General features: G+C 40.1%; 1 protein-coding gene across 1 annotated transcript in view; it reads right to left on the bottom strand.

Moving 5' to 3' along the window:
• LOC109915089 (serine/threonine-protein kinase LATS1) overlaps positions 1–9,086 on the bottom strand; it is an 11,321-nt gene extending 2,235 nt beyond the window's left edge. Inside the window, exons 1-2 of the mRNA XM_048593279.1 lie at positions 8,939–9,086; positions 4,261–5,852 (exon numbers count right to left, since the gene is read on the bottom strand). Of these exons, the coding sequence (XP_048449236.1) occupies positions 4,261–5,852; positions 8,939–9,086 (1,740 nt within the window). The remainder of the gene's footprint in view (positions 1–4,260; positions 5,853–8,938) is intronic.
• Between the last annotated feature and the right edge of the window lie 1,345 nt (positions 9,087–10,431).

Raw genomic sequence — 10,431 nt, 5'->3', positions numbered from 1 at the left:
GCTCATCCAGCTCTACACCTTGTTATCTCAGATTCTCCAGCATCTGCAGTTCCTACTATCTTTTATTAAAATCAGGGTTGTGATTTGTTGGTAAATGACAAACAAACAATACAATTTAAGTTCAATAATAGGAAGTATTTACATTAAATCCTTGGTATCCACAAAATCACAAATTTGCCTATCTACATTAAAAATAATTATCAACAAAAGTCAACATCTGCAGGCAGAAATTGTGCATTCGTGATTTTTAACCTATTTTGAAATGAGCTCAGGACTCTCAGATTTCATCATTTGCAGGGGTTCTCAGGAGTGGAACCTGCGTGGACATGGCGGAATGACTGTAAATTACATACATAACAACTTCAGACTGTCCTAAATTGGATCTCAATTAATGAATTTCAATCAGTATTGCAATGCAAGATACCAGAAACAACATTACGATAATGAGTAGATAATCTGTTTTTGGTGGTGATATCTGGATATTGGTCAAGACACCTGGGAGAATGGTCTGTATTCTTTAAATAATGCTAATGGGTCTTTCAAATCAACCTGAGACAGAACTACAGTTTAACGTAAAATTTAAAGAAGTTCTCATCTGAAAGATGGCACCTCCAGCATTGCTGGGCTCCACAAAGTCTAGATTATGTGCCCAAATCTATTAAGTGAGATTGAAAAGTCACACTCTGAGAATAATGTGTTGTCACTGAATCAAGGCTGATACCATTTAGAAGAACAAGTTTAAATGATCGATATGTTATTTAGTTCGCTATGCACTATTTAACTGATCAAGTATGAGCTGTTATGTCCCAAATTGAACAAATTACCTCCCAATCACTCTATAAAATGAGGACCTAATTAGACCTGCACCAAGAATGAATCCTTAGTCATGTCTTCATTTTTTGGAAGATGTACTACAAATGTTCTTGGAATTAATGTGGTCTGGGAAACTATTAAGAAGACATACTGTACAAGATCATAGAATCCCCACAGTGTGGAAACAGGCCAGTCAGCCTAACAAGTCCATGCCGACCCTCTGAAGAGCATCCCACCAAGACCCATCCCCCTACCCTATCCCTGTAACCCTGCATTTCCCATGGCTAATGCACCTAAGTTACACATGCCTGAACACTATGGGCAATTTAGGATAGCCAATCCACCTAACTTGCAAATCACTGGACTGTGGGAGGAAACCGGAGCACCCAGCAGAAACCCATGCAAACTTGGGGAGAAATGTGCAAACTCCACACAGTCACCCGAGGTTGGAATCGAACCCGGGTCTCTGGAGCTGAGGCAGCAGTGCTAACCACTGAGCCACTGTGCCACCCCAGATTATCAGCACACTCCTAGATTACAACTAAAATGCAAAATATAGCACACATAACTAATGGCTGTGACACCGCCTCTAGAAGAGGAGCATGACACTAACATGTACACCCTGCAAGGTCTGAAAGTACAACCCTTAGTACGCAGGCAGTGTGGAAAAAATTATAAACTACGAGATCAACTTTAATTCACCAATATACATCCTCCACACAACACTGCAACTCCAAAGGACAAGCAAGAAAATCACAGTTGCAGGACACATCTGCTAAAAAAAAAAATCCATTACTGCCAAGAACAATTAAATGGCGTTAAAAGAGAATTTAACAGCAAAATAGGTATTTAGGCTCATCAGGCCCGCTGTAGCTGTTTGAAGAAATCTTAAATTTGACTCACTCCTCTACACTTTATCTGCAGCCCTACAAACTTGGCATTTTTCAAATATATATTCAATTCCATTTCCAATGTTATAAGTAAATCCACTTCAACAACCCTGCAGGGCATGCTTTAGAGTTGGAGTCGATTTTTGTAGCTGTAGTTTTATAAAATGGCACATGAATAAAGTGACAAGACTTTACAGTGCTCGTCGTACATAGTTGCCAGACCCATCAACTGCATTTGGAATGGTGCTTGCGGAGCTCAAAATGTTGGACAGAGCTAAGGTGGCTGCTCTGAATTTAATGCTATTGAACTGGATTCATCTAGATCTTTGTACCAGACAGGCAGTTGATGAAACAATTAATAGTGATGTATTCAATGACAGAAGTACAGAAGTCGTGGATGCCACATGCAAAGATACATCTGAGGAGAGGGCTAAGGATACAAGTCAAAGTATTTGGGGATCAAGAGGACACAGGAAAAGCCACTGGAGGAAATATAATATCAACGAGCATTAAACTATGAGAGAACAGCATCATAAAATGGTCATTTGAGAACTGGGATTCAAGTAGGATGTGTAAAAGGAGCTAGGACAGTGCTCAGGAGAGTGAGTCATTGTTAAGAATCTATTCCAGCTTTCTTTAACCAACACTAATAGAGAATGCATGCACAAAATATCATTAGAAATACCAATGGAAAGAAACCTTACATGGGTTTGAAACTAAGCAAATATGAGCAAGGAAACCACAAAGAAAATACTATGAAAAGGGCACAAAAGTGGTGCCACTGATCTTTGCTATTTGGTAGGGCTCATGTCACAGAAAATAATTAGATAATTTTCTATAGGCGTTGATAAATTCCAATGGTAAGTTGCAACAGTTTGCCTGAATGATTTAGTTTTTAATGCATTTGTTATAAATTTGTATCGTGTACCTAGTTTGAGTGTTAGTTTAGCTCAACTAGCATCATGTTCATTCTCCTAGGACTTGACCATAAAATACAGACCAATGCTGTAGTGAGGGACTGCTGCATTGTGTGTTCTTGTACCAGAATTTCTTCTTTAACTACCATCAATAAAAAAAGATTAACCACAAAGGGTTCATAACACAAAAATGGCCACCTGTTTCATCATGTCTATGCCAACTTTTTGCTCGAACTTTAAACCTAATGCCCTGTACCCTCCTCTGCTTCAAATACTTCCTTCAGTTTTCCATTAAAAGGTACATTAGTATTGGATGGTCTTATATTTAACTAACCCATAATGGTAGTGCTCAATTAACCCACTGAATTCAAAATACTCATTAATTTTATCTTAAATTATTCCAATATTTGTCAAAATGGAGAGTAGCTCATAATTCTTCCTCCTTCAAGAAGAAAAAGGCATTATATTAGCTGTCCTTAGTCCAATGGCACAAATTACAATTACAGGATTGAATATTGTAGCCAGCATTAATCAAAATTATGTTAATGGGCTAGGATGTATTTCCTCAAGACCTGGTGACCTTATATCCACTTCAAGTCTACCAATTTCTTTCCAGCATTCCCTTTACTACATTTACCTTCAATAACTGATCCACCTCCATCATTGCATGTTTAACATTTAATAACCTTTAAATCTCTAGTTTCAATTTTTACATTCATGATTTTCTTTAGTCTCGCTGATCCTCATTTGATCATACGCTTTCATTTTAAGTTTCAGCTTAGTTTGCCTAAATAGCTCTACTCTTCATTCTTTTCTCCCTTCTAATTTTGCACTGCATCTAATTTCTCACTGACTATTCAGCTTTTCTCATTCTCCCTTAAGGCAAGACCAAAGGTGTCTCTATATTTCAGTGCTGACAAATGCCACTCTTCCTAAGAAGAATGAATTGAATTCCTAGAGCATCTTTCACAATCTCACGATGTTCCTCAGTGCTTTACAGCCAATTAAGTAATTCTGAAAAGTAGTTTCTCTCGTAAATAAAAAGTGTAACAGAAGTTCTATAAATCGTAATTCTATTATGATCAGATAAACCATTTTTCAGCTAAAAATAATGACCTACAGTCGAAACAGAATTTCCCTGCTTTTTTTTTTGAATAGTGCCAGGGCTTTTGTCTATCCAATGAAGACTGAACTGAGCCTTGGTTGAAAATCTGATCTGAAATAAAGTGCAGCACTGCACTAAGGTGGCAGCCTAGTTTTATGTACCCAAACTTCCGAGATGGCACTCAGTTCTGCAAAAAACTGAAGAGGCAAGAGTGCTATCCCTGAGGAGAGGCTAATGTCATGGATCAACATAGAAAAATTCCTAAAGTTATCCTTTAATTTTCTTTTCCTTGTATACCTGGATGCATACCCAAATGATCAGCTTTACAGGCCTGAAACTGTTTATCTGTCAATACTGTGTTTTAGCTACAGGAGGTATGCTTCATACAAAGCAAGAAGGAAAAGTGTGAAAATGTGATCAACCTCATCATTTCTATCTTCATGGCTACTCATAACAAAGGCAAACAAAAGGAGTAGTAGGAGCCTAACTGAAAAATGTTCAATATGGATGAAGTGCCTTATGAAGAGAAGCTTACCCTTGACATTTCATTCTCTAGCTGTTTTTTGCGATGCAATCTCTGCTGATGAGACTTGAGCACATTCTCCACGTGCTGCTCCATGAAGAATTTGAAGGCTTGTGAGGAGTATATCTGAATTCGTGACTCTCTACGTTCCTCATCTTTTTTGTTTTTCCGCACTGGGACAGGTGATGTTGTAATTTGTTTTTTTTCCTTCTCTGTAGCATCAAACCGTTCACCATATTCGGTAGCCTTATCATGCTCATCCTCTTCTGCGCTCTGAGCCACCTGTAATATGCACTGTTTTGCTGTGTGCTCATCTTTGTTGACCTTGGCTACAGTATCATACAGCGATGCAGACTGGTTTTGCTGAAGCAAATGCTTGGGGTATGGTGGAGGTGGAGGCTGATAACTTGGAGCTTCGGTTAGAGTGGGACACTCGGGCACAGGCCCTGTCTGCTGCATCCAGGGAGGGTGAGTAGGTGCAAGTGCTGTCTGAAGCTCAGGTTTCTGTACACGGATGCTCTTCACAGGCTGCAGAATGGGGGCGGGTGTAATGGCAGTCACTGTGGTGACGGATGGCTGGGAGTTGGAATGAGGCTGCCGGCTGGACAGAAGATGATTGTTGAAGGAATTGGATCGTACAGGTGCATTCAGATTTTGAGCAGGATGCCAGTTAGACATCTCCTGTCCACCAGCTGAAGACTGGGGCTGAGGTGGAGGTGGCTGTGGCCATGAAGATGTAATAGTAGGTGCACTGATGTTGTAAAGATCCATGTTCTGGCTGTTTCGATTTGACACCATGACAGACTGTGAAACGTTTCCATTCAGATTACTACTGTAATTGGAAGCAGCAGCCCCACCAGCTTGCATTTGGAGGGCACTGGGGCTTAATCTGCTAGACTGAGAGTGAGGATACGGAGGTGGCTGGCGACTCACCGCACTTCCTCCCATAACAGTTGAATGTGGCACAAAGTGTCCACCTACAGAGCCTTCAGGTGGTGCCGATCCATTCTGGTGGCCTGTTCGGCTTGCTGTGTAGTTGTATTTGTTACAAGTGGCATTTTGCATGATAATAGGTTGCCTACCGAGTGGAATAGGACTGATTCCTCTTTGGCCTTGAGGTGGTGCATTCATTATAGAGGCTGCATTGAGGTTGGCTGGTGGGAACCCATCCTGCCAGGCTCCTTGTGGCACAGGTGATATTCGTGTAATCATGTATTCCATGTTGCCAGAGAACCGTTTTGGCTGCTGGCTCCCCTCCCAGGAGGGTGGAGGAGGAGTGGTGCCACGTGGGGGAGGAGTCTGTCCTCTGGGTGGAGGTGGTGGTGGAGTTACACTCCTCACTGGGAGTGGTGGTTGGGTGTTCGCTCTCTGAGTGTTCACTGCTCCCAAAGGCACCTGTCCATTACCCGGATGGCTCTGTGTATACGCAGTTATTCCTGAACTTGATGACAACGGCCGACCCATTTCTACCTGGGGGACGGGGCTGTCTGCTCGATATCCCACGCCCTCCATCAACGACGGACCATGTCGCTGTGCAGCTAAAGATTCTTTTGAACCCTTCCAGCTTGGCCTCCGGTTAATTGTTTGCTGAACCGTGCTAGGCGCTGTTTAAGAAGATGAGAAAAATAAAATGATGCTAGCATAAAGTAATATCAGTAATGCAGACAAGATAAAGTTTTGTTAGATTAGATGACATTTATGTGTTACTACAAATGCACGCATTATTGATCTTCCTATAGTAAACTCTCAGTTAACTTCACAATATTGTAACATATTGTTCACCTACATTTTCCGGTAAATAGCAGATCACTCGCCATGGAGAATCATAACTGGAAAATATTAAATTCAGATAATCCACAGTGATACACAGCACAGCCAGATGTAAAACTATCTATCTAAAACATTTTATGTTTGATTTAAATTGCTCCATGGCCTCAATCTTCCCATTTCTGTCATTTTTAATTGGACAATCCTCAAAATTTCTGTATTCCTCCATTTCTGGCTGAGACTACACCCAATTTCCATCGCCCTACCACTAACATTAAAACCCTTAATTTGGAAATTCCATACCCAAGCTTCTCCGGGACACCCTAGTCCATTACTCTACCACCAACACCACCCCTCCTTCACACAACTGCAGATGGTGTAAATTCTGCCCCTTCACTTCCTCCCTGCTCACCATCCAAGGCCCTAAACAATCTTTCTAAGTGAAGCGGCATTTCACCTGCACCTCCTTGCATTTGGTGTCTTGTATTCGTTACATCCAATGGGGCCTACTCTACATTGGAGAAACCAAACCAGACTGAGTGACTGCTTTGCAGAACACCTCCGGTCCGTGTGCAAACATGACCCTAACCTTTGCGTAGCTGGTCATTTTAACACAGCGTCTTACTTGTGTGCCCACTTGTCTGTCCTCAGCATGCTGCAATGCTCCAGCGAATCACGGCACAAACTGGAGGAGCAACATTTCATCTTCAAACTGGACAGTTTACAACCTTCTGAGCTCAATATTGAATTCAACATCTTTAAACTGTGAACCCATTCCTTCCCTTTCTTTTAGCTTTGCTTGCTACGTTCTCTCCCTCTCTCCCCTACCCCAACTCCAATCAGACCATCCGTTCTTTAGTCTGACAGTTAGACACATCATTGTTCTGTCATTCTCACATTCTGATCACTTAATCTGAACTATCAAAAATCCTTTCTCCCCCAGCACTCCAACACCACCACCACCTCCCCCCCGCTCCACACACACACACACACACACACACACACACACAATTGCATAAATGCTGCCCCCTCCACACTTCACTTCAGTGCTGATGAAGAACGATCTAGACTTGAAACATCAGCTTCCTTTTTCTCCATGGATGCTGCCTGACCTGCTGTGATCTCCAGCATTTTATATTTTGAGTTCAGATTCCAGCATCTGCAATAATTTGCTCCTTCTCTCCTCCTCCTTAGGAGGTAGTTCTTTGATAAAGCTTTTGTTTTGCCTGTTCTAACACTTCCTTTTTTCAGTTCGATAATGTTTCCACGAACTACCTTTACTCCATTAAAAAGGTGCTATACAGATACAAACTATACTAACCTACTATAGCATACCTCAATCTTACACCATTGTTTAATAGATTCAATTTATCACAGTAGATACTGTCTGTGAAAAATTGCTAATTATATGCTAGCTTGGTAAAACCTGAATATTTTGAAATGTTTAAAAGCAGCTGGTTGTGCTTAATCCTAAAGTATTGGTAAACTATTTACCGTAATGGCCTGGGAACAACCTAGCTCCCACCCCGAAGTTTCCCTTCTGAACTGTGGAAAAGTAAGTGGCACTTATAAATTTTTGGTGTGAATAAAGTTTTTAAAGAAGGCAAATGCTGGAAATATTCATTGAAAACAAGATATTGGGAATGCAGAGCAGATTATTTGAAATTTCAAAACTAGGATTGATAGCCAAAGGTAGGAAGATTGCAGAACTACAACTGTTGGAATAAATTAAGATACAGATAAGCACAAAAGCATAATGGGTCACTCATGGTGTTAAGTCCTGTTTACCGATCATCAAACCATTTTCTCTGCAGAATCAACATTCCTAACTCCACCCAACCCATGCTGATCATCAGCAGTTTAGTATGGTGGCTGTGTGCCCAACACGAAACAGATTTTGAACTTAACAACATACAGTATCTAGGCTGAGCTACCAGAGGCGCAAGCAAAGGGGAAGCCCTCAGACATGAGGTAAAATTGAAACAATTAAACTAGGTAATGCAATTGCACTTGCCGATTTCACTACTTAATATCCTGATGAATATGTTTAAAAATATATTTTGAAATAAATACCTTCTTAAAACAAGCAGTTGGAGTGAAGTCATTTGGACCAAAAGATGAAATTCATCTTGTTAAACAAATATACCTGCAAACCCTCTACACAACATCTGAGTGCTCTCCTGCATGGCTCAACCACCTTCAGGTACAAGCAAATTTTGTACCAATACAGGATGTACATTTGCTCCATGGAAGGAAACAACTGACCATGACTATTCCCGATATGCTTAGTCCTACCCAACCCTAGCAGGGTTTCAGTAAATGTATATAACAGAAGGGGAAAGCGGGAAGGTGAACAAAGATTTCACAACAGTAGAACACACCTTTGCTTTCAAGCGCTGGATTGAATCATTTTAGACCACATTTGGATATTTTACACGTTCAGTCCCACTCCTCTAGAGAAAACTTGTGAACATTGTCTACGTAATCCAGATCAAGTAGTTAAAAATAAAGTTCCAGTTAAGTACAAATACATTAAAGAGACCAAAGGTAAGTTGACTGCCGCTGCACAGTATTTTGAATTACAGCGCTAACGCCAACTGAGCTTCTGGCAAGATGGCTGAGACTAACCTGATCGACACAAATGAACAGAACCAAATATGAAAATGAACTATTCTCCTACAATATCACAGTAAAATAAAGCAGCAGAATCACCAAGTAAACATTACTATAACATACAAAGAAAGATATTTAATCAAGTGGCATAAATGCAAACACAAATCATAGTGACGCCTTAGAACTGCCAAAAATTGGACACATGAAAGGATGTTGCTACCACAACAGGAAAGAAACTAGGGACAGAGGCATGACTTATACCTTAGCACTGAAAGGGTTAAAGGTGAAATAATATTACAGCAATATATACCTGATGCTTTCACACTTGCATTCACTGGTCTTGCAGCTGCAGCAACCATCTGTTCTCGCCGTGTATCCTGATAGCTCATCTTACTGATGTATTCAATTGCAGCCTCTATACTGCGACTGCTGGTCTGCTTGAGAGCTCGAACTACCATGTCCTAGAAATGATCAAGAGCAATTGATGGAGCTGACATTTAATCCAAAACTTCTTTAAAAAAAAGTAAATGTTTCATGTCGATGAAAGCATTTTTAGAAATGTAAGAAACACAAACGTTTACATATTAAGATACAGTCAACAATAATAAGCAAGATTCTCTCAAAGGATATTTTTTAAAATGGGAATTTGCCCTCCTATTTTGTATCATCACTGTGTAATGGACACATTTTCAGATTTCCACTTAATTTATTTTTTACAAACTTTAAACTAATAGGACTCGCCATAACTTCTCACAAAAAATGTGGTTTCAGCATTTTAATTTAAGCTATTACAAGAACAAGATACAAAGAGCTACAAAGCACACGAGGGAAGCCATTTGACCATGTATATCACCCTTCAATGGAAATCAATAGCTCTATCAACTTACTTCCAATTCATTTCCCAAACTGAAGATATAGTTTACTTTACAACTCAGATCTCAGACAGTAGTGATTAGTCTCACTGTTCTGATATATACTGCTTTTAGAATTCAGATTTTTCCCTGCGCTTCAGTAATTAGAACCGAACACTAACTGCAGCAGAATACATTGTCAGCATTGATAGATTTGGGTTTATGTTGTCAAATCATTTCCAGCATTCAATCTGTGTTTTTACATTAATTTGTCTAAACACCAGTGAATACATGTGATATATTCCAAGAACATAGCATTACAACAGTATTCCCTGCTCTTGAGACCTGGGGTTCCAGCACACAAATGTTTGAAGGTGGCAGGTCATATTCAAAGGAATTAGCTGTGGAATCTTGGGCTTCATAAATAAAGGTTGTGAGTATCAAAGCAAGGAAGTCATGCTTAATCCTTTATAAAACTCTAGTTAGGCCATAACTAGAGCACTGCCTCCAGTCCTGACTGCTACAATTTCAGAAGGATATGAGAGTTGTTGAGAAGCTGTGGAGGAGATTTATCAAAATAGTTCCAAGAATGAGGAATTTTATCAACAAGGTTAGGTTAGCAAAGTTGGAGCTGTTCTCAGCAGAGCAAAAGAGATTGAGAGGAGATTTGATAGAGATTTCCAAGAATGTGATAAGCTTTGATAAGGTTGATTAAGAAACAGTAATTTACAAAGACCATGGATCAGCAACTTAATACTTTGGGCAAGAGATGCATGGGGATTAGAGGAATCAGATTTTAATACAGCAAGTGATAATGATCATGAACATGAACATGCTGCCTACAAGAACAGTGGAAGCACAGATGATCAATAATTTCAAAGGGAAATTTGATGGAAACCCGAGGAAAACAAACTATGGGAGCTGTGGGAACAGAGCAATGTAATGGGACCAA

This window comes from Rhincodon typus, unplaced genomic scaffold (genome assembly GCF_021869965.1).
Source record: "Rhincodon typus isolate 14 unplaced genomic scaffold, sRhiTyp1.1 hic_rhity00002603, whole genome shotgun sequence".
NCBI lineage: Eukaryota > Metazoa > Chordata > Chondrichthyes > Orectolobiformes > Rhincodontidae > Rhincodon > Rhincodon typus.
Note: the sequence above shows the minus strand (reverse complement) of the source record. Positions and strands in the feature narration are given on the sequence as shown.